General features: G+C 43.2%; 2 protein-coding genes and 2 long non-coding RNA genes across 13 annotated transcripts in view; 2 read left to right on the forward strand and 2 right to left on the reverse strand.

Moving 5' to 3' along the window:
- The window catches only part of LOC310755582 (dynein axonemal intermediate chain 2-like), an 81,944-nt gene extending 79,009 nt beyond the window's left edge, over positions 1–2,935 (reverse strand). For 4 of the 7 annotated variants that reach the window (XM_083598735.1, XM_083598731.1, XM_083598730.1 and 1 more), the window contains exon 1: positions 576–766. In XM_083598735.1, the coding sequence (XP_083454861.1) occupies positions 576–758 (183 nt within the window). In that variant the 5' untranslated portion in view covers positions 759–766. Of the gene's footprint in view, positions 1–575; positions 767–2,442; positions 2,703–2,836 lie in introns of those variants that run through there. The other 3 variants (XM_083598733.1, XM_083598732.1, XM_083598734.1) reach the window with 3 other exon arrangements.
- A 24-nt stretch (positions 2,936–2,959) lies between these two features.
- LOC310755748 lies at positions 2,960–4,700 on the forward strand. 2 transcript variants are annotated; one of them, XR_014544504.1, is made up of 2 exons: positions 2,960–3,103; positions 4,297–4,700. It is a non-coding gene; the product is annotated as an uncharacterized lncRNA (long non-coding RNA). The 2 variants fall into 2 exon arrangements; XR_014544505.1 differs by having other exon boundaries at positions 2,960–3,097.
- Positions 4,701–10,142: 5,442 nt separating this feature from the next.
- The window catches only part of TTYH2 (tweety family member 2), an 84,621-nt gene continuing 70,166 nt past the window's right edge, over positions 10,143–24,597 (reverse strand). For 2 of the 3 annotated variants that reach the window (XM_083598799.1, XM_083598800.1), the window contains exons 13-14: positions 21,046–21,124; positions 10,143–13,774 (exon numbers count right to left, since the gene is read on the reverse strand). In XM_083598799.1, the coding sequence (XP_083454925.1) occupies positions 13,694–13,774; positions 21,046–21,124 (160 nt within the window). In that variant the 3' untranslated portion in view covers positions 10,143–13,693. The remainder of the gene's footprint in view (positions 13,775–21,045; positions 21,125–24,597) is intronic. The other variant, XM_083598801.1, reaches the window with a different exon arrangement.
- The window catches only part of LOC310755722, a 481,307-nt gene continuing 467,622 nt past the window's right edge, over positions 10,913–24,597 (forward strand). Inside the window, exon 1 of the long non-coding RNA XR_014544468.1 lies at positions 10,913–11,017. This is a non-coding gene — a long non-coding RNA (uncharacterized lncRNA). The remainder of the gene's footprint in view (positions 11,018–24,597) is intronic.

Raw genomic sequence — 24,597 nt, forward strand, 5'->3', positions numbered from 1 at the left:
GCTTCCAGCTGAGGGAGCCAGCGTTTGCCCACAGACAGCTTTCCGGGTCATGTGGCCAGCATGACTAAACTGCTTCTGGTGCAACAGAACACCGTGACAGAAGCCAGAGCTCACGGAAGTGCTGTTTAACTTCCCGCCGCAGCGGTATCTATTTAACTACTTGCACTGGTATGTTTTAGAACTGCTAGATTGGCAGAAGCTGGGATAGAGCAACAGGAGCTCACCCCATAGTGTGGATTTGAACCGCTGACCTTCTGATCGGCAAGCCCAAGAGGCTCAGTGGTTTAGACCACAGCACCACCTGAATCCCTCTGCCACCAAAACAATAGCCACCATAAAGCCACATTGCACTGGTTGAAGATTTTAGAATGGTTTCTGAACAGTACAGAAATCTAGATCCCTTATTTATGTTCTTTTTCTAATGCCAAGGTTCTGTAAACAGAACTCTCTTTTTCTTGTCCAGCTGAATTATATGCAGTTTGGAAATCCTGCATAATCAGCCATACATTTCTCTTTCAGCATTCTGCCTAAAGGCAGAAAAGTAGAAAGTAGTATTTCAAGATCAGACACTCTACCTCATGCTCTGACATATCACTGGCACACTGTACTCCAGTATCAATGGGGTCTCTTTCAATAAAATTTGTAGCTTGCAGTGGATCTGGCTGAATGTCCACATTGACCTCTGCCATCCGGTCGGAAAAGGTGCATTGTCGACCGAACTCACTGCGCGTCTTCACATAAACGTAGACAATCTCCATGGTGCTCACTGCAAATGGGAGAGAAAAAGATCATGTTATTCCTTCAGCACCACTTTTTAACTGATGCTATTTTAGTGCATAATTCACACCTGACCCTTACTGGGGAAACACGAGTCTGTTGCAAGGCCTTAAGGACCTTGAAAACACTGGAGCAAGTAGACTCTAACTAACTAAAGGGCAGGTAAAAAAGGGAGATCAATAGAGCCGAACTGATCACCTTATATTGATTTTTTTGTAAGGCTAAGGAAGTAAAATTGTCACAGCATTCCAGACATAATTTTTCAAGATAGGACTTCTGTTATGGGGATATTACCTCTTTCCAGAATACAAACCGCAATATTTTGTCACTGGGAAACTAGCTAGGGAATCAATTAACTTTGCAATTTCCATGGGGATTGCGTTTACATGAGTGTCACAGGGCACTAATTGGTTAGAGACTATGACATCACTGATGAAGAGTGATGCAATATTCCCATGTCGGCTCCATGTTGTAACCCTACATATTTAGTAGTGGGAAATTATGGATTTATTAAAGCATCTGTGCAAGCCTTATTCCTTTTATATTGTGAACCGCCCTGAGATCTTTTGATGAATGGTGGTATATAAATCTAAATAAACTAATAATAATAATAATAATAATAATAATAATAATACTGAAATAATTATTGAGCCTGACAGAGTCCAATATGAAACAAAACAAGCAGAGCAGCAGTAACCAAAGCAACCTTAAGTGTCTCATATACTTGACAATGTAGGTCTTATTTACTAGTCAAACAATCATGAAGGAAATCAGTTGAAAAGCAGTAAAGCTCCCCAATAATGCAGCGAAGCAGTTGAAGGCAGCATAAGCCCCAGAAAAGAAGGCCTTTTGGGAAGGCTGGTCATCAGGCAGCAAATTTGCTTCAGGCAGCAAATGTCAGAGAGGGTCACCAACTTAGCTAGCTATCATAGTTTTTAGGCATAATGCATTACCTCAAGGTAATGCCCTCTAGGTATCATTGGACTCCAATTCCCATCTGCCCCAGCCAGCATGGCCAATGATCTGGGATGAGGGGCTTTGTAGTCCAAAGAAGAAGAGTCGTCCAACCACCTCAGCTTTGGGCACCATGTTGGTTGTCCCTGTATTATTTGCATCAAAAATCTAAATGGGAGATGAACCTCTGGCTCTTTCAATGCTGCTGCACTACAAATCCCATCATCAATGACTATCAGCCACGCAGCTAGTGCTGATGGGGGTTGGAGTCCAAGAAACTGCTTGCCCACCCTCGATCTGGAAACCCACAGGTAGCAGGGACGCTGGTATTAAACTCGAAAGGTGCTTTTGTGTGTGTGTGTGTGTAAACAGGGATTCATGAAGGAGTCGTTGGAGGGGTTACGCAAACCATGTTAGGATGTTGGAGGCAAATCTCTGCGAGGAAGAGAAACAGAATTGCTATCTCTTCCCCACCCCTCTCTCTTTTTCTTTTTTGGCTGGTTTTGGGAGGGTCTCCTTTCGATATTGTTGCTGGAATGTTTGCAGGGACGGATAGCTTCCATTTGATCTTTGTAATGGATTGCTTTGAAGTCACTCCTGCGCCAGGCAAAGCGATGTGTAGCCCCCTTACCCCGGCAACAACCCCCACCTGCCCTTTATTTTGCCTGACCTGTCCCGTATTTTGCCCAAAGGTGGCAACCCCGGGCTCACCTGGGCTGACTTCTGGGTGCTTTTCCTTCCAGTGTCAGAAGAACTTAACCCCCAGGGGATGCAAAAAGAAAGAGAAAATAATAAAAAAACAAGAGTGCCTCTGAGCATGTGCAGATTCCCCGGCGGCCCTTTCCCTGAACCATGCTTAGGTAATCAAAGTCAGCATCTCTCGCATCCGGGGCCGGGAAGCGGGTCGTGCTGCTAACCAATGGGAGCTTTCACCGGCGGCCTCGAGCCCGAGGAAGGAGCCGGGGAGGGGTGGTCTGTACCATTCCACGGTGGGAGGGTGGGAAGTGCGGCGCTGGAGGGAGATCGTGCGTGTTCCATACGCCGAGATAATAAAAAGCACCGCTGGATTCCGCCCCCCCCCCGTTTCCCCGCGCCTCCTCCTTACCCGGCTCTTCCACCCGCCAAGCGGATCCCGCCGATTGGAGTAGCGTTTACCCGTCTCCTAGCAACCGCTCGCGAGTGTTGCGCCCCGGGCGGGGCGGGGCTAAAAGAGAAAGCCGAAGAGAAGGAATTCGCTTTGCCAATTAAAGGGCGGAGGTGGGACGAGACCATGTGCGGATCCTCAGAGGGGGGAAGCCGAGAAGTCTCCCGCCGTCCGTGAATATGGCGCCTCCCGTTTAAAGGGGAAGGAGGAGGATGGAGAAAGGTTCATGTAGGATGCGGTGGTTGTCTCCTTCCAGGGTTTAATCTGAGCCAGCGTGGAGAGGGTGTGGTGTGGGGTTGAGTCCGGTTGAGGGAGGACCACAGAGTGTAGAAAGCGTGCCTCTGGGCATGTGCAGAGTGCATAACGCCATATCCTAGAGCCCCACCTCAGGATTGTAGGGAGGATTTAGGCTAGATAGCTCAGTTGGTTAGAGCGTGGTGCTCATAATGCCAAGGTAGCAGGTTTGATCCCCGTATGGGACAGCTGCATATTCCTACACTGTAGGGGATTGGACTATAGATGATCCTCAGAGTTCCTTCCAACTCTATAATATAGTCTAAGATTTCCAAGCCAGTTCAAATCTGCTGGTTTGATTGCAGCATGAACTTTCATGAACTAGAATCCACCCCACTTCATCAAATGCTATAACAATTAGGTGTTATCCCACTCACTTGGCAGGTGTGTGTGTGTGTGTGTGTGGCACACAAAGAAATTCAGAGGGCCAAATGACAATGAAAGGGGAACAAATGTGCAATTCCAGTTAAGCTTCAGATAGCAGTAAAACAAACACCCGAGCTTTGCAATGTTAATTAACAGCTTGTGCGGGACAGAAAACCATTGTCTCAATTAAAGAGAAAATAAACACAGCTAATCCCAAAGCCTGTCTTGCCTCTCGCTGGGAGCCTTCCTTTCAAATTCCCTTTCTGGAAAACAGCAACCATCAGGTCAGCAGCAGGCTGTGCTGAGGATGTTGAGGAACCAAAATATTCTCCAACTGGTTTCTGCAACCCCGTTTCAGGGCCATCTGAGTTGGTGACTTTTACCACATCTTGTGGTAGAATATTCTGAAATTTAACTGCATTGCCTTCTGATTCTGGGTTTGCCTCATAATAGATTATTCCTGGATACCACTCCACGCTCCCTCCCCACTTCACTGGAGTGTAATAAATGCATATTGTAAATCCTTTAAATGCAAGTTGCTGTCCAATTACACTGGAAGAAATGTGTACACACCATAAAGTATATTTGAAGCACATTTCTCTCTCAGATAATTCAATGCCTTGCTTCTTCATAGATATGGTTAGGACTGCATTTATGTTTTATTATATGCAGGGTTTTCAATGAGCTACCATCCCATTCACCCATAGAATCTCTCATTGTATTTCCATCCATGTAATAAGTGTCACTGCTTTTTCTAACAGCTTCACCAGCCAGAAATTCAAAGATCTTCTGGAGAGCTGGGAAAAGCTCCACACAAAACAAAACCCTTCTCTTTGTGAAAGAAGAGCATTTTGATTGAAGAGAACAGCTTTTAAGAGCAGGCCTCACAAGGGAACAGCTCTCATCTTAACCCAGCTGCTTCACACAAGCGCGTGAGGACATGCTTTTAAAAATAGAAAAATCAGACAAAAAAGGCTGCTTTTTTGTATTACCTTAATGATTTATTACAGCGCTGAATGACCCAACAGCTGTGCACTGCTGCCAACAATCATAAGCAGTGTCACTCAGTATCAAAACAGTTATCTACAAGTGGCCTATTTCCAGACACTGCTGCAAACACCCTGGGAGAACAGAACAGAATGCATAATAAAGGCTCCTTGTGAAAGTGTGCCGCTTCTGAAAGCTATTCAGAAAAAAAGGGTGAGTCACTGAAGGGGAGAAAGACGACTAAAAAAGGAACAACTTTCCATATTCAAAGATATGGGTTAGATTAGAACCTTAAGTGTTAGGCAGGAATAACCAGCTGCATAAATATAAGATGGCTTACCAATAGTACATGTGAATAAAAGGATCTGAGGGACTTAGTAGGCCACAAGCTTAATGTGAGTCAACAGTGTGATGCAGCAAGCAAAAAGCTGATGCTTTACAAGGCTTCATCAACAGAGGTATAGTGTCCAGATCAAGGGAAGTAGTACCACTCTATCCTGCCTTGGTCAGACCACACCTGGAACACTGTTCTGGGTGCCACAATTTAAGAAAGGTATCGACAAGCTGGAACATGCGCAGAGGAGGGCAACCAGGATGATCAAGGGTTTGGAAACCAAGCCTTATGAGGAACGGTTGAGGGAGCTGAGTATGTTTAGCCTGGGAAAGAGGAGACTGAGAAGAGACATGATAGCCATCTTCAAATATCTAAAGGACCGTCACATGGAAGATGGAGCAAGTTTGTTTTCTCCTGCTTTTGGTGGAGGGTGGGGTGGGTAGGATTCATACTAATTGTTTGAGGTTACAATAAGGGAGATTCCGATTAAACATCAGGAAGAACTTTCTGACAGTAGGATAGTGGACCTGATTCCCTTGGGAGGTTGTGGACTCTCAGACACTGGAGTTTTTAAAGCAGTGGTTGGGTGTCCATCTGCCATGGATGCTTAGTTGATATTCCTGCATTGCAGGGGGATTGGACTAGATGATCCTCAGGGTCTCTTCCAACTCTACAAATCTATGATGCCCTCCAACATTCCTTGGATGGCCAAATTTATTGTGAAGAGAGCAGATGTGGAGCCTCAATAGACCTGTTCCTGGCCCGGAATGGGATATCGTGCCAAAAATTGCTCCTATTTGCTCCAAAACATGTTTTGCACTAAACACCACCTCAGGAGATATCAGGAGGCGGATTTTCAGCAGGAAACTGGTGCTCAGCCGCAATCCATTAATACAGTACGTTCCCTGTGGGGGCCATGCAGCTGTTTTTTCTTCAAAATAAATTGTCAACTTAAGCAAGGTTTTTAAAAAGCATGAGCACCATAGGGTTGTAGCCAATGCTCATCCTACTCAAGAGTAAACTCATTGAAACCTAAACCATTCAGTTCCATTAACTTCAGCGGGTCTACTCTGCATAGGACTAGCATTGGATACAACTCATAGTGTCTAGTTTGGTACTATGTGCTGGTGTTAAGGGTCACAGCATGCAGAAGCCTGATGGAGTAGAGCTGGGTCGCTTATTGGTGATGTCACTAGTATGACCAAATTCATGTCTATGACACAGGCAGAATCACATTCCAGAAAATGCTTTCAAGTCACAATGGGCCCTGGAGAGAGGAGAGAGATGTGTGCTCAACAAAAACAATTTGAGATTTGAGTGCTGGGGAAGTGCAGTAACCTTAAAGTAGACTTGAATGAAGAGGACTATGTTCCATGCAGCAGTAATGTAGGAAAAAATCCTAGGAAACAGCAAGCAAAGCATTGCACAGTTGAAAGGATATCAATAGGTGACAGAGGCAGCTTGTAGTTGTTTTTTTGGCTCCTGGTTTTGCTACCAGGCCCTGGGAAGCAGCATTTATCAGATTCCCTCCCCCCAAAAAGAAATTATAATAATTTGGCTTCACCGACAGTCTGAAATATGCATCACCAGTTGGTGGTTTTAGATTTGTTGATGTTTAATGCCCTTTAAACCTCTTGTGATTAACATTTGTAATGCTTCAACATGTTCCAGCTGTGAGCTAAGATCCAAGAGCCATTGAAAGAGCAGATGAATTGCGGCAGTTAGAGTGGTAACTGGGAGTGGCTGCTGAGAAAATATAACACAGGTCCTAAAGGATCTTCATCGGCTCCCAGCACATTTCCAAACACAATTCAAAGTGTTGGTGCTGACCTTTAAAGCTCTAAATGGCCTGGGCCCAGTATACTTGAAGGAGCGTCTCCACCCCCATCATTCTGCCCAGACACTGAGATCCAGCTTCCAAGGGCCTTCTGGTGGTTCCCTCACTGCGAGAAGCGAAGTTACACGGAACCAGGCAGAGGGCCTTCTTGGCAGTGGCGCCCACCCTGTGGAACGCCCTCCCATCAGATGTCAAAGAAATAAACAACCATCTGATGTTAAGAAGACATCTGAAGGCAGCCCTGTTTAGGGAAGTGTTTAATGTTTGAAGTTTTATTTTGCTTTTAATATTCTGTTGGAAGCTGCCCAGAGTGGCTGGGGAAACCCAGGCAGATGGGCATGGTAGAACTAATAAAATTATTATTATTATTATTATTATTATTATTATTATTATTATTATTATTATTATTACTACACTGTACCATCATGGATGCTGTCTTATAGGATACATGCACTGTGATTTACTTGTTTGTTGCAAGGGCAGCTCTGGCCGTGAGGTGGCACTCTTCTCTAAATCTCAGAGGCAAACCTTGGAATGCGTCCAAGTGTTTCCCATAACATTTTCCAGTAGTTCTGAAGACAGCAGCTAGGCACTGTGACTGCCACGGTTATTGCACAATGGATTTAAATTGAACACTTGCCCGACTCCTACAATACCCTCCTGCTGCTGTCCCTCATTCCTTCGGTAGAATGATTTTTCTCCAAATTCTAACTGATGCACACTTATTTTTTTCTCTTGGAGAAGCATTCAAAAGATGCATGCTTCCTCACAGCCTGAAATGGAATAATCCAGAAAATAAAAATAAAAATTCATGGGTCGCTGCCAACTGTATAACATACCAAGTCCATGAAAGAGACAATGGCAACAGATATTCATGGGGCCTTTCCACAGCCCCAAATTGATTACAGTGGTACCTCGGTTCTCGAACGTCTTGGAAGTTGGAATGTTTTGATCTTCGAACGCCGAAAACCCAGAAGTAACTGCATCGGTTTTCGAACGCTTTTTGGAAGTTGGATGTGACACGTGGCACTTTTTAAAACAACACATTTTATAGTCAGGGGGTGGCTGCTGAGTATGTACATGTTTACAGATGCTCATTTTATTATTTTTTACTCTAAAAATGCATTAACCTTTTCTGCAGCAAAATGGTACTTACTCCAAGTAAATGATTTTTAGCATCGGGGCAGCAGAAGAACATTTCCTTCCATTTCTGTAGCCATAACGGTTCGAGCTATGAATTTAAAATGCCAAGCTGCACATGCTCAACACATTTATTTCATTTTTTTGAAGTCAGGGGCGGGAAATTGTTCTATTTGGTTTTTTGCTCTCATATATCATGAAGGCAGACACAGATGTAAAGCATGGAACTCCATACAGATGGAGAATTGGAAAACACTATAGCAAAAAGATTTAAAATTCACGGCCTGTTACACAATAATAAAATAAAAACTTCATGAAAATGCTATATAGGTGGTACATGACCCCCAGCAAATATGCCAAAATATATAAGTCAAAGTCAAATCTATGCTGGAGGTGTAATCAAGGGGAAGGAATGATGTATCACATGTGGTGGGGTTGTGGCAAAATGAAAAAATTCTGGAACACTGTCTATGATGAATTAAAAAAAAGTTCAGACAAACTTTTGAGGAGAAACCTGAAGCTTTTCTTCTAGGCATTATGGCAATTGATATTTCAAATGATAAATAAAGGGTGTTCCTATATGCTGCAACAGCAGCAAGAATGTTAATTGCTAGAAATTGGAAGGGGGACAGGACACCAACAAAGGAAGAACTAAATTGTATGAGTATTCGGAATTGGCAAGAATGACAGAGGCAACGAGGAACCAAACAAACCAAAAACTTGAAAAGGATTGGGAATGTGTAGAAGATTATCTGGGAAAACATTGTTCTCAAATAAAACCCTTGCTATGTTTTGACTAAATTTTGCAAAGTAAAGATCAGATAGAGAAGATATATTATTATGTATTAGAAAGGCAATAAGTAAAAACAACACATTTGAAAAGAGAAAGAAGACAGAAGGTGGTGGGAAGTCACTTGTTCAAAAATATTGTTATTGTTTGGCTTTTATATGTGTACAATACATGTTAAAGAGTGAGTGGAATATGTATATGAATAACCAATTTAAAACTCAACAAAAAGCAATTTAAAAAAAGATGCGTAAAGCATGGAATGTGGAGCGGGGGAGAGCTATGTAAATTGTGTGCTCCACAACTGAAATAATACTGTCTAAATCCTCTGCCTCCCTCGTAAGACCATTAAGTCCAGGGTCTTAAATTACCTAGCTGTGCCACTGGCTGCGTTCTGCAGCAACTCATCCTATGTGAAGCAAAACTGCAAAGCCTCACTATTATGAAGGCATGGGTGAAAGTCTCCAAATCCAGACCCTATAAGTGCCCCTATTTTCCAGGGACAGTCCCAGATTTACAGAAGCCATCCTGGTTTCTGATTTGATCCCAGAATGTCCTGCTTTTCCTTAGGATGAGCCTATTTTCACTGGAGAAATGTTGGAGGAGATGCCTTTATTTTCATTGGAGAAATGTCAGAGGGTGTGCAAACACCATTACTTTGTGCGAAAGAAAGAGCTATATTCTGTTGTTTGCTGTACAATTCAACCCGCAATCTCCGGTAATCTGCACAACCACAGGCTCTCATTGTATTTCCCTGTGACCTTGAACGGCATCTCCCCCCACCCCCCCGGAGCTTGTCAAGTTTGAGAACATGGGCGAGTTTCATGAAGCCAAATGGTACCCAATTTACTCAGGCCTTTGAACCCATGAAATTGTCCCTGCCAGACACAAATCTAATAACAGCTAATTACAGGCACATGGCTCTGTACCGGAGGGGCAAAGGACTCTGTTGAGAACACAGGCAGCGGAAGGTCTTTTTTATTTTTATTTTAGTACAAGTGTTTATTATTCATTTCCCAGTCAGTACATACAAATCAGGCATAGCTCCAAAAGGAGCCCGAGATGAGGTTAGCTCGCATGCGTTCTTTTTTATTTAAAAAAGTACTGAACGGCATCGTTACAATGAGACGATTAACAGCGTAAAACCAGGGTTCTCCCCGCCCCACATGCCTTAAGTTGTACACAGCCACATATAAGATGAATGTATAAATTATGTTGCCATACATGATATGTACAAGTTATCCTTGATAAAAGACACAGTGAGTCGTTGCTGTCAAGTAATTAAAACCTCCGTGTATGCTTAGGAGGGCAACTTTTTGTACCTCTGCAGTTTTTAGCACTCTTAGATCGTGGGCAGTGGTTGGGCAGAAGCATTTCTGTGCCGCCCAAATGCTACTCAGCCAGGCCGATGCTGCTTGAAAAGTCTCCCTTGCAATCCTGCCCATTGCTGAAGAAAAGTGGACGAGGCATTACTCAAGGGAAATCATGCGAAGTGTCCAGGTTTGACAAATGCTTTCTGGCCTTTTCATTTGTAGTTGTTGTGCTTTGGTGGGTTAACTGTTGCACATTTGTGTTTTCCCACGAGAAGGGTTTATGTATTGCTTTCTGTCCCTGCGACACCAATGTACAAAACGCGGAGCGTTTCGTTGGGAAATCTGCCTAAGCAAATCTGACCTCGCCAATGGAAGGAGGGAGGGGAGAGTTAAAAGGGATTTTGGGGGAAGCTGAAACCAGACCTGTAAGGCAGGAGTGGGCAACGTAGTATCTCCCAGACGTTGTTGAAATCAGCTCCCACCAGCCCCAGTGAGATTGGCCCATGGGTCAGGGATAGAATCATAGAAGTGTAAGAGCTGGAGGAGACACACGAGGGTCCATTGCAGCCCAACCCCCTGCAATGCAGGAATCTCAGCTAAAGCATCTATGGAAGATGGCCATCCAACCTCTGCTAAAAAACTTTCAAGGAAGGAGAATCCACAAGGGTGGTGGGAGATGGAATTCCAACAGCATCAAGAGGGCAACACACTGACTGCCCCTGAGTAAAAGGATGCCCTGGAAATGAAATGACATCCCACTCATCCATTTAGACTTACTTGGATTCTCTTCCCACCCCCCAGAAATTCCTCCATTGCCAGCTGGACCATGGGCATAGCCAAGGGGGCGGTGTGCGTGTGCAAGCCCCGAATCAAGTAAGTAAATAAAAATACTTAGCTAAAAGTACTGTACTTTTCCATGTAGAAGACTAGTTTTTTTTCTTTAAAAATTATGCTAAAAAGTGGGGGTCGTCTTATACATGGGTAGTGCATAGGGTGGACAGACGAGAGGCAGATTTTGCTGTGTGTGAGCGATTTTTGGCATTCCCTCCTAAAAAAAGCTCAACAACCTTGGGTAAAGGTAAAGGTAAAGGTAAAGGGCCCCCTGACCATTAGGTCCAGTTGTGGCCGACTCTGGGGTTGCGGCACTCATCTCGCTTTATTGGCCGAGGGAGCCGGTGTATAGCTTCCGGGTCGTGGCCAGCATGACTAAGCTGCTTCTGGAGAACCAGAGCAGCACATGGAAACACCGTTTACCTTCCCACCGGAATGGTACCTATTTATCTACTTGCACTTTGACGTGCTTTTGAACTGCTAGTTTGGCAGGAGCAGGGACCGAGCAAAGGGAGCTCACCCCGTCGCGGGGATTCGAACTGCCGACCTTCTGATTGGCAAGTCCTAGGCTCTGTGGTTTAACCCACAGCGCCACCCGCGCTCCAAAATCCCCTCCAGAAAAGCTCAACAACTTTTTCCCATCTCTCCCCCCCATTTCCTTAAATTTGAGTCCCCCCAAATAGGGGGCATCTTATACATGGGGGCACCTTATACACGGAAAAGTACGGTAAGTTTTAGTTTTTATAAGTTGCAAGATTTCGACTCCGAAGCTGAGCTGTGGTACACCATGCGGAAGGAGAAGAAACTCAGCAAACAGCAGTTAAAAGAGCTGAACACAGCGGACCTAGTAAAAGAAGTGGAAATCTTTTACTCTTATACCATGAAAAGGGCTCTTGCTCAGCCATTCATCCAGTACCCTGTGGAGAGTAAAGACCTGGTTAAGGTCAACGATGGACAGGGGAGCGTCTCAATGGGCTGGGCTTACTGAGCGTGCACAGAAAAACTGCGTGGGGCGGGGGAAATAGAAATTTGAGAAGGAAGTGCTAAAAAGGTTTTCAGCCAGTCCAAGAAAACTTGTTTTAGTTTAATTTTTTTTAAAAAAGATGAAAAAAGACGTGCCCTTTGCAATTTTGCAAAATATACCGCATGAAAAGCACTCCCTAGCAATATTTTTTCATTTAAATTCCTAGTTTTCAAATGACTGAAGATTTTTGACAGATTTTTCTGAGCACTTGAGGTCAAAAAGAAAGCCATTTAAAACAGCTGTTGTTGAGACATTTCATTCTGAAATCTGCTAGACAGAGGGCGATGACAGGTGGGTGCCCTGCCTGCCCCAACATAAATCCTGGCTACGCCCATGAGCTGGACTTAACTCAGAGACACACACGCAGACACAGAAGAAGGGTAGAAGAGAATTCTTCTCTTCAGTACTGGGTGGAAATGGAAAACCATGTTTCATTTCTATTGGCAGCCAAAGTTGTGCTACAATCGCTGCAGTGATGAGCACCAGTTCTAGTTTAAAAGGACTCCCTCGATTAGCATCGATAGCTTTCAAGAGTCTCTAAAGATAGTAGGTGTACCACAATCCACGACTGGAGAAAAATAGATGAGACATTACTCTCAAGGAAATTGTACTAAGACACTGTCTGTCAGCAGCACCTTCATGGCAATGGTTAGAGCAATTTCTCCCTATTACATACCAACCCAATTTTCATTGTTATTTTTATTCACCCTGCCCCGCCCCAGCATACTGAGAGAAAATAATGCTTGAATATGTCAAAGTTTTCCCCTGCATGGGCAATGGCATTTGATTAAGAAAAATCAGTGCTAAAAACAGAAATTTGTAAATTATTCAACATATTAAAAAATAACTCACCTCACGTGTAATTAATAAAAAAATCTTTTAAAAGACAAAAAAAGAGAGAGAGATAAAAAGAGGTTATGCTCTTTGGATAGCCGATATAAAAACACTGGAAATAACAATAATTATTGTAATACGAAGAACAAACAAAATGCATAAAAGAACAAAACAAACCCAGTTTGTTCTAAATAATACCTGAGGCCATTGAAGCAATGTTGGCTGAACTGCATGTTAATTCTAATAACCGATGACAAAGGGAGAATACTGAGTGTGGATCTCGTACCATTCTACACCAAACAGGTGCTATGAAAAGGGCAATGATGAAGATGATGAAGTAGCAGCCAGAAATAGGCTTTTTTTGTGTGCAGAGACCTCTCTAGAGGAAAAAAGACAATTCGCTCTAGCGGTTGGTATTGCATTTGACTCCAAAAAGTGGGGTGCGTTTTTCTTTCGTGAAAAGCAGCCCACCTCCCTTAGATCACTGTACACTGCGAATCAGTGTTCTGTTTTACTTGTACAGTGTACTGGTCTTTGTTATTTGCTCCTAATAAAACAAACAAACAAACAAAATCAAAAAGGAAGCCCGAACCACACCATCAATGATGGGGGGGAAAACCCAGCCCTCAAGTCAGTGCAGAGGGAAAGCCTGTGCATAAACTTCCAACAGTCCAAACCCTAATTTCACCCCGTCTCTCCCCCGCCCCCCCCCAAAAAGGTTTGGGGAGGGCAATGCACTGGTGGCAGGAAGGGATCGGGAGGAAATGGCGAGTCGAGGAGGAGACTTCGGAGCAGTTCGCTCGAAGGATGGAAGCACCGGGTACCATCCTGCGTGTGCGAGAGAGGAAGACTAAACGTTGTGAGAGAGAAAAGGCCGTCGGTCGAGCACCTGGGAGGTTATATCCATAGTGCCAGCGGGTGTCTTCTTCAGCCGACTCCCTCTCAGAGAGCCCTTCTGCATCCCTGCGGAGGCAATTCTATTTCCCTGCAGTCCGTGCGCCTTCAAGTTGTCACTGGGTTTTCCACTATAGCAACATCGTATGTTGTGGGCTTTTGTCTACAAGGTGAGTGCTAGGCTGGAAATTGGGGGCCGTGCTGTCGCCTGTGATCATCATTAACCGATAGATAGGTGGCTCGCATACTTGGAGAATACTAGGGAGAAGAGAGAGAAGGGGGACAGGAATTATGCATCTTGCAGTTCTCAAACTGACAAAGACTATGAGATGACCAGCCTCCCAACCCCACCATTAAATGTTTTTTATTTTAATAAGAAGTCCTGCAGAAAGAACATGGGATGCTGCAAAAACGGTCCAGGACTCGGCTCTTGGAAGCTACGTTGGGCTTCACCCGAGGTCTCATGTGGCTAGAAAACAACATCCTGACCATTGGCAGCAGGTGGAGTGAAATGAGGCGGCAATAGAAAGGCACCCAGAAAAAAAGAGCGAAATGCTGGCAAGGGGGAATGGACCTGGTGTTATTTGGAAAAGAAAGCAGGATAGTTGGAGGAAGTGGAAGCACACGAAACACCCCGCTGAAAATAAGGACCTATGTTTTCTCCACCAAAGAGTTACAGGCAAAACAGGGGGCAGAGAGGACCACCATCTGTTCTGAAAGTTTTGAGAGACATGGAACAAAATTCATCTGCTCACTATACCGGTTTTATTTTGTTTGGGTAAATTCCTGCTACTGACACTTTTTTTAAAAAAAATCGTCACGGTGAATTCCTTCCTCCAACTACAGGTGAAAATGATGCCCCCTACTCTAAAATCTTTTCTACGAGTTCTTCCAACCCTCTGGAGCAGATCGGGTGGCGGTGAGGAGAGAGAACCATGATCAGATGACCCCTCAGCTGCTCAAAGGAGTGGAGGATACACAAATGCAAATAAACCACAAGAGCCTGCAGCGGATTTCTTCTCTTATCTACAGTATCCACTACCATTAGCTTCTGGAATGTGGTGAAAAGTCAAGAGGCAAATTGCCACTGGTTAGGCAAGCATCACCCATAACTTCTCCCTCTTCCCACACTCCTCTCATTTTAAAAAACACGTCTATTTCTAAATATTCCTGAAGAGAATGTTTGAGGGAAATTTATGGTGGCAAAAAAAGGAGGACAAAAACTCCAGGTTCTTGAAGCAGCCATTCTCACCCAATGGACAGGAAAATACAGTGAGATCCAGTTTAATTTAACTGAGGAACCTAAGGATTATTTTCTGAAAGCTTTTTGTTTCTAGAGTCCCACTTTTACCCACCATTTTTCTTTTTTGGGCTTGCCACTAGTGCTTTCCCAGCTTTGTAGCCGATGTTTATAACCCAATACAACCACTCGTGCATTTATTCTTAATGCGCTAGTGGTTGTTTAGGGAGGTTGGGCCTTCATTTAAATATTTTGGTTTTTAAAGCTTGAAAAGCAGAAAACTCGTGACATCTCACCAGTCTTCAGTGTATAAAGCCACATTTTGAGCTTTCCTATGGAAAAAAAACCCCTCTCAAGAACTTTGTAAAGCCAGCTCGAGTTAAGTTTTGTTTAATAAACAGGATAAACCAATATGGGCATCTCACCCATCTATTTTGTGGGACAGGGTTCCTGCACTTCTGGTATTATTGGAAGTATAAGACTAAGGAAAACAGCTAGGTGGTTTTTTTTTGTTTTTTTGTTTTAGGTGTCAGGTCTGAAAAATGTGTGCTGAGGGAAAAGAGCGTCTTCCAAATCACAGCATTAAGGAAAACGATTCACAGTCTTATTTTTCTGCAGCTCAAAAAAGCTCAAAAGCCTTTCATTGGGGGATTTAAATTCCATTTAAATTGGGCTGTTCAGAGTGTGTGTGTGTGTGGGGGAGGGGTTTGAATTAATCTGACTGCACTTATAGTTTCATCATCACCCTTGAGCTTTGCAACTCCAGCCTCTGCAACAGACCAATGTTTAAACACCCAATTTAAAAATAGTTCCCATAAAAAGAAGGAAGAATTGTCACTTAGGATTAAAAAAATGGATGTTGCGGACGCTTGTATTCTAAGTGCAGCTCTTCTGCTCTTTTTGAATTACCATCAGGGTGGCAGTCCTGATGCATAGCCCAGGGTCTTGGTTCCCACCTACTGTTTAAGCTACACATAGAGCTTTCCCAGACCAAGACTTTAGGAACAGCAGAAGCAGTTGTGAAGAAAGGAGTTCAGGGATATTTTTTCAATAAGTTTTGTGTCTTTGCTTCTCAATTTGAACGGTGTTATTTTATGCACTGTGACTTGCTGTTATTTTTTACTGATTACGGTTTAGAAATTATTTATTGCAATTGTTAAGAGTGAGTTTGGTTAATTATTACTTCCTGATATTTTATTTTATTTTATTTTGCACTGTTATATTCTGATGGATGGTTGAACATTAATTTATTTGATACAAGTTGTTTATTTGAAAGTCATGTTTCTATTATGACAATTTCGTATTTGATCAGATTGTTATAAGGTGCATGTGATCTTTGTTGTTTCTTCAACTTGTAAACCACCTGGTGTATAGTAATATAGAAAGGTGATATACAGATTAAAAGTGAAATGAAAAAATGAAATGAAATGGGAGAGCCGCCGGTCCCCCATCACTGATTTATTCACATTTGGGGTGAATGAAATAATGACGTTCTGGAGTGGCTGGTTGAACACCTCTTATCAAAGAGGCTCAGTGTCCTGCTTGCAACAAAAATATAATTTGCAGCAATGCTGTAAACTGAGTTACTGGATGATGCAAAATAAGCCCAAAGGGCAATTGTGTAATTTTGTTAAATGAAGGCACTGTTTTACTGATGCATGATTATTTTTTTTTGTTACTTTGGAGTTATTCCAGTGGCGATTTTATAGTTAGAATGCAATTCCTTCTCTAATTGGCCAATATGTACATCTAATTCAGTTTCCCACATTGGGTCTCTAGCTGTTTTTAGACTACAACTCCCATCATCACTAGGTAGCAGGACCAGTGGTCAGGGATGATGGGAACTGTAGTCCAAAAACAGCTGGAGACCCAAGTTGTCTAGATAGCATAAGAGCAGGTGTTTGGTGCCCTCAGGTGCCTTTCGCTTTGCTTGAAAACGGGACTTCCCAATTTCCCCCTCCCTTTCTGTTCTAAATTGAGCTCTTTAATTCAGAAAGAGGCAGGGCACTGTTTGCACAAGGAAAAAAAGAGAGTGTCTTGCAGCACCTTCAAGGCCAACAGATTCCCAGTGACAAAAGCCCTCGTGGGACAGAGCCCGCTTCATCACATGCACAAAGTTCTGTCCTCATTTGGCAGGTGGAGGATGGTGATGGTGGAAAGTTGTTATTGCAAAGTGAAGCCAGAGACGCCCAAGGCATGCATGCAATGCGAGTGCCACATTATGAGCATGAGTCGCAAAGGAAATTCAGTCAAAGGAGTCCAAGATGCAGAGTAAGGAGGATCGACTCCCAAGTGATGGTGAATAATGCACATAAAACATGTAAGGAAAGATTATTGCTTTCTGTAAGTGAGCAAGCCATTCCCAATCCCCATTGAGCCCCGTTCTGCTGCCATCAAACCTGCCAATGAACTCCAACATGGCAGCTTCATGCAGGAACCTGCCTTTTAACATTTTTCATTCCTTCTACCCCACTTTTGTCTGCAAAAAACTTAAGCCATGATAAATCTTTTAGACTTTTAAGGTGTCATGACTCTTCCCTCCCTCCTTTTCGTGCAAAAGATTAGCATGAGTAAACTCCATGGGAATTGGTCTACGGAGCACAAGGGGAAATCCCTAGCGGAATGAAACTGCAGCACTGATGTTTCATTGTATCATATTTGAAGAGCTTCTACTGATTGTCTATTTAAAGCAGCATTTGCTTGGCAAATGTTTATTCCAAAACAATAACAACCAACTCTATTCACTTCACAGGTTCTCAGCATCCTGAGAGTTGGGGATCATTTGACTTGTGAACTAATCAAAGGATTTTGTTTTTTAAAAAAATTGCTCTAATTCAGGCATAGGCAAACTCGGCCCTCCAGATATTTTGGGACTACAACTCCCATCATCCCTGACCACTGGTCCTGTTAGCTAGGGATGATGGGAGTTGTAGTCCAAAAACATTTGGAGGACCGAGTTTGCCTATGCCTGCTCTAATTACTACACCATTCCCAAAATATACTGTACTTTTCCATGTATAAGACTATGTTTTTTTCTTTAAAAATCATGCTAAAAAGTGAGGGTCATCTTATACATGGATAGTGCATAGGGTGGACGTTTGATTGGTTGATGCCGCGGCTGTCAGCGGCTATTGTGCATGTTATTGGTTGCTGCATCAATGGGTGGTGTTGATTGGCTGATGCTCCGGCAGTTGGGCGGGTGATTGGCAGCTTCTGCCGGCGAAGGAACAGACAGGAGGTGGATATCGCGATGCGTGCAGTTGAGCGATTTTCGGCAATCCTCCCTTAAAAATCCCCACCCAAAAAGCTCAACAACTCTGTGCCATCTCCCCTCATTTTCTTAAATCTGAGTCCCCAAAAATAGGGGCGCGTCTTATACATGGGGGCGTCATATAGACGGAAAAGTATGGTATGCAGCAGGCCTCAGTAATGCAAAATCTCAACCCTAGCAGCCTGAAATTCTGGGTGCCTATCAAGCTTTGTTTTTTGCATTATCCCATTCTGGGGAAAACCTCCAGTTTCATCCAATGGAATCCACTAAACTAAACACACCTACTGCAAATCAAAAGAATACAGGAACACTTTGAATTCTGGAGGTTCCCATGTTTATGAGGGTCAGGGGAAACGTACAGCACACAGGGAAGTGACGGGAAATCACCAGGGAGGGAAAATAAGCCAACTCCAGCCCCAAAACCAAGAAAAAACAGAAAACAGATAAGCAACTTACTCTTGAAGGGCAACATAGCTCCAAAACAGGAGATGCAAAAACAAAGCAAAAGTTAGCAGGCAAGATGTGTTTCAAAGTAACGTTATGCCAAACTTAATAAAGAGCTTTTGCTTAAGAGTGAAACAAGTTTGCAGAAAAACATGGAAGGATTATTAAAAAACAAAAAAGGAGGAAAAAAGCAAGCAAAGAGTATATACTCATCTTCTAGATCAGGCATTCCCCAACCTTTGGCCCTCTAGATATTTTGTTTTTTTTTTTTTTTAAATAATATTTATTGAGGTTTCCAAAATACAGAAAGAGAAGAAAAGAAATTATGAAGATACATTCAGAACCTTATTTTCAAACATCCACTTTCTGGGACTCCCCCCTTCCCCCACCCCTACCGTATTCCCCTTTCATATTGTTGTTTCCACAAGTTCTGTTTCTGATTTAAAGCACAATTTATATACCCCATTGTTCAAATTTAAATTTATACAAACCTTATGCAACACCCTTGATAAAAAAAAAGCAAAAGATCTCTCCCCATAGCCCGCCCCCTTTTCTTTCCACAATGTCCCCCTTTTTTCCCATTAAAGTAAAAGCACACAGAATAAAAGTATAAAAAAATAAGAAATATATTAGAAAAAAGAAAACCAATTCAGAAAATAGTTGCAAGCCTTTGGATTCTAATTCTCCCTCCCCTTCCCCGGTTTAATTTCCCTTATCCTCCAATCTATGTTTCCAGCCTGGAAGTCTTAAGTCCATCAATCCCATTTTTCCCCCAACTCCTTGCAGAATTATTTCCCATTTTTAGGATTACTTTTTAAAAATTAATTCCTAAATCTTTAAAAATGTCAAATTATAAAATTCCCCCCATTGTTCTTTCAAGGTTATAGTCCAGCTTCCTCTTGTTCCGCTGCTAAAACTTTCTTATTCAGAAGTTTAGTAACTCTACATGGGTTGTTGTTATTCAGGAACAAAAACTTGCGTTCAGTCCCTTCCTTCTTCAGTAAAGTATTCTGTTGTCTCCTTTTAGTCTAAACACCCTGTAGACGAGATTCAGTTTCAGTTTTGCAGCTTTCCCAGGAGATAACCAGTTCTGTGAAATTCCGAAGTGTTGTATTTTTCCCGGCTTACGCCCATCTTTGTAATGTCCCGAAGCTCCTCTAGGGGGGTTGTTGTAACTTTGTTTCCAAAAATCCGATTGTTCTCCGTATTTTCGCCATTTTGTATTCAAGTCTTAACAAATTATATCAAGTTGTAACAAATTTGACCAGCAAGGTCCTTGTAATAAAATCCTTTTTAAAATTCCGACTTTGACAGCTACTTTGACAGCTGTCAAAATCACCGGCTCTTTTCACCAGGCTCACTCCTCAATCGCCCCGGTTCCCAGGGAGGGGGGTGCATTTTCCTTCTCCTTCAATTCTTCCTCCAGCACAATTCTTGTACTTTCCCATCATGGAATTCTTGATTTTAGCAAAGATACCGTTCTTTTTGGGCCTTGGCTTCCCAATCCTTGTTTTAAAATGTCTACAATAGGGAGGGGGACTGACTTCCTTTTTAGATCCCCCCCCGCTCGTCTCAAATCCAAAAAATTTTTCTTCTTTTAAACCCGATTTCCAATTTACTCACGGGTTGTTGTTAAAAGTCCAAATTCTCAATGGAAGAAGTCAGCGCTCTCCGCCGGATGGCATGCGGCTTCGCTCGGCAGGGATGGCAGAGGACTCAAAGCACCACGCTTCTCCCCGGCACCCGATCCGTAGCCTTTAAAAAGGCTCCTTCACGAGTCGGGAGGGCGTGGCCCTCTAGATATTTTGGACTACAATTCCCATCATCCCTGACCACCGGTCCTGTTAGCTAGGGATCATGGGAGTTGTAGGCCAAAACATCTGGAGGGCCGCAGGTTGGGGATGCCTGTTCTAGATAGTTAGAACTTGAGCAGTTGAACACAATTTTAAATGCACACAGGGATTATTTTTTTTATGGCACTGTGTCACATGCTAATATATACAACACATAGAAAAGGTAATGCAAAGTCATAGACATCTATTGGCAAAACTGGCAAACGTTTGCAGGATATAACCTCACACCATGGGCTGCGAAGTACCAGTACTATAACACAGAGTTGCTCTCTGCCCTATTGCTACAAAGCTGCCCATAGCTTAGCCTACAAGGATGCAGTCTCAATGGACTGCACCCTGTGTTGCCAAAAGGTGAGAGTGCCAAAACGGCTGTGGGAACAAGAAATGCCGGACTCAAAAAAGCAGGACTTCTTGCAGCAGTTTTCACCTTCCAGCAGATATGAATCTCTGGGTTAAGGATTGTCTTTTTTTCCTGAAAGGTGTGCATTAAGGGGAGGTTTCCCCCCTGGGCTTCTTTTCCTCATCTCTAGCATCAGAAACAAAACTATTTTGGCGTTTGACAAAAAGCAGGAGGCTTTCTCGTCCCGGGTTTTTTTTTTATTTAAAAAAAATATTTTTCAAAAATGCATTTTAATATAGAGAGGTTAGTAAAAGCAGAGGAAATGATAATAAAAAAGAGGGTCTGTTATAAAAATGATTTGGCCTCCGACGCCCACCGTACCGTGGGGGGAGGCGATCCTCTTCCAATCAGTGGGACGTTTTCATAGCGTGGGTTCCCACCAAAGAGCACAGCTTGGTTCCTGCAGGTAGAGAGGAGTTAAGATCAGGAGGGCAGTCTGTTGAAACGAACTCCGTTCTGAGCCTGCGGCTAGGAAACAATCCCCGTTACATTCCTACACAAGCAACGAACTCGAGTTGTGGGGAGGGGACAGAGGAGGAAGAAGGGAAAGAAGAGACGCCAATTTAATAATGCTAGCTTTAATAATGCCAATCCTGTTCTTTGAAGCAGAGACAATCTATTCAACTAAAAAAATGTTGCTGGCCTGGTGCAGAGGTGGCAGAACGTCAGCCACAGTCCGTTGGGTTGACCTCTATGATTTCTTTCTTTCTTTTTTGTACATAAATTTTTATTAAATTTTCTGTTTTACAATTTAAACTACTCATTTTTACATCCTTAAAATATCAATGACTTCCCATCTTCTCTTTCCACGGTTCATTTTACATATCATAAATCCCTGCATATTTTACAGAAACTATACCATTCAGTATTCCATTATTGCATCCACCATAATTTATTTGCACTGTTGAATTTATCTTAATGCTGCCAGCGTTTTCAGCAGCACACAGTTATTTCCCATATACTCAATAAGCATTTTCCAATCTTTTCTAAACGTATGTTCTTCTGTGTTCTCTTATTCTATATGTTAAGTCTGCAAGCTTCACATATTCTGTCAACTGAAGTTGCCACTCTTCCTTGTTTGGGACCTCGCTTGTTTTCCATTTTTGGCCTAGGAAAACATGGGCTGCAGTCGTGGCATACTTAAATAACACTTTTTGACACCTGGGAATTTCAGTCGGTTGACCTCTATGATTTCTAGAAGACTAATATCTTCCCTTTTACTTTACCTCACACCACAACAAGGAGTGAGGAATAGAGGAATGTACCAGCCGACACAATACATGGATCTTTCCACAGCTCTGCCCTTTATAGGTGGAACTTATGAAGCAGAAAGGAGTCATGCTGGCAAGAAGCTCCTCCATTTTCTAGAGGTACCCGTTTACCTCAGTGAGAGATGCTGGCAGAAGTGAGGGGCAGGCTAGAAAGAGACTAGAGCAATGAATTAATGGGTGGGTGTGTTTTTCTCTCCACATGACAGGAGGAAACACACTTCCATTGGTCTACTCGAAGTCAGCCAGCGATAGATAAAAATGGGATGCAATCCACTTCCTGCCCACCTCTGGGCCTAGCAATTCTCAAGTCTTACCCAAGCAAAGAGAAGGAATGGTAACTCTGTGCTAACCTGATGAAGATTTACTCAAAACAAGCCAGCAGCTCAGGAGGCAGTACACGAGCGATTCTACCACATGCAGCTATGCATGCACTATTGTGCCACAGTCCATTCACGAGACTGTACCGATCTCTGAAGGCCCATTGGGAAACTACTTGTTTGAAAACCTTGTCCCCAGGTTCCTATCTCCTTGTACATGGAGACTTACAAGAGGTAAGGTAAGTCTTAGGAGGGAATGTTCCATGCAAGGACTTCGTGTTGTTGCATGCTAGAAACAGGGCGCGTGAATCAGCTCCCACTTGTCCCAGATGTGGAACAGCTGGCTAAGGACTGCTTATTGGGGTTATTATTTGGGAAACACATGCAGGAAATAAAAATCTCTTACTCCCCACCCCCACTTAAGAAGCACTGGGCACATGTAACAAGGAAGCGTTTTGGCACAATTGTTTCAAAACTAGCAAACACTTAAAACGTTGTTCCGAAACATGTACTTTATTTTAAATTAAAGATTCAAATCCTGCAACTTCAACTGGACTTTAATGATCTTTCCACATTTTCACTCACTGCACTCGTCGTGACAAGCGTGCTGCCGTCATCCGGTGAGCAGAGACAAGCCTCAGCCTTCCTCCTAACCTTGGAGCTATGAAAATGAGTGGGGGTCTTTCCAAGGGTCGTACAATGACCTCCCCTGCCAGGCTCCAATGTTGGCTCGAAAGTTGTGGCTCATTTGGGTGCTGCTCATCTCAGGCCTGGGGCATTGCTAGGCACTTAAAAGATTCAAGGCACGGGCCGAAAGCTACAAATTTGCGTAAGCTAATTTATATGCACAGATGCAAATGTAGAATTAAATGTCACAGAGGGCAAGCAAATTTGCCCTTCCAGGCAAATCTTTCCAATTAATTTTCACCCCACCCCAGATCACCCCAAATTAGTTCCTCTTCAATTCATTTACCCTCAATTAACTTCGCAACAGATCGTGCTCTGTATCACCTGAATTACCCATCGACTGCTCCCATTCATTGCCTCCCAAAATAATTTAAGGTTACTTAAATTCTTATCCTGCCTAGTGAACCCAGGTCACCCTACCAATTCATTCTCTCTCAAAATCATTCTGGGCCTTTGCTCCCCGCTGTAGCAACACTCCTGGCTCAGGCACTTTTGAGTGCCAAGACCAAGGAAGTGGCCAAACAGCTGATCTCCCTGCTTCCCTTTCCTGTAGGAAAGAGCGACGGAGGCTTCTTCAGTCACGTGACATCATTCATTATTTAGAAAAGACTAAGATATATATACTGGATGCAATGCGTGTTTTGAGACATGGCGGAAAATGCAGGCAACACATACTCTTCCATCTAGGAAAACAGACGCTCTTCTAAAACTTTTCAAATAGCCATTCTAGCAGGACTGTTTCCCCCCTCCTTCAAAACTATCAATCAAGAGCAACTCAGGTTACGGCAATCCAGTGTTAGATCTGCCCAATGATGGGGAAAGATTGCCAGCATACAACTCTAATAACAAAGCTTCAACAGCTGACTGGAGGTCCAAATGACTGCCAACCGATGCCTTCCCTCTTTGTAATGTTTAGCTAAAGATGTCCTCAGAGTTCCTCCACCCAAACAACACTTCGCTGGCTACTGCCCTCTGAGGACAGAAAAATGGTACCAGGATACATGTTGTTTTAACTAAACATTACCAGAGGTGCGTGGAAAGGCTGGGAGTAGTCATGCGTGCCTTCTTTTGCAAAGTATGAACCTGAACCTCGTTTATTGCCATTCCTTCATCATTTCCTTCCAATCTACCAGGAATGAAAACTGAGGAAAACAAATGAATCAGGCAGAAGAAGCAAGGAGGAGCTAAGTGGGCAAGGCTCCTCGCATCAAATCGAGCTGTTTTGAAACAGAGAAGCCACATGTTTCTCGCTTGCTGGATGACGAACTTCCAAAAATAAAAGTAAGTGGGGAAAAAGACCATATCATGGTAAAAGAGGATACAAATTTAGACGCTAACACAGTACAGAAGACAAGAGACTGTGTTAAATCCAACCTTCTCAAGATACAGTCGTACCTTGGAAGTTGAACGGAATCAGTTTCAGAAGTCCATTTGACTTCCTAAACCAGGCACCCCCAAACTCGGCACTCCAGATGTTTTGGGACTACAACTCCCACCATCCCTGACCACTGGTCCTGTTAGCTAGGGATGATGGGAGTTGTAGTCCCAAAACATCTGGAGGGCCGAGTTTGGGGGTGCCTGTCCTAAACATTTGGAAA

Source organism: Podarcis filfolensis (assembly GCF_964270895.1).
Source record: "Podarcis filfolensis genome assembly, chromosome: 2".
Classification (NCBI taxonomy): domain Eukaryota; kingdom Metazoa; phylum Chordata; class Lepidosauria; order Squamata; family Lacertidae; genus Podarcis; species Podarcis filfolensis.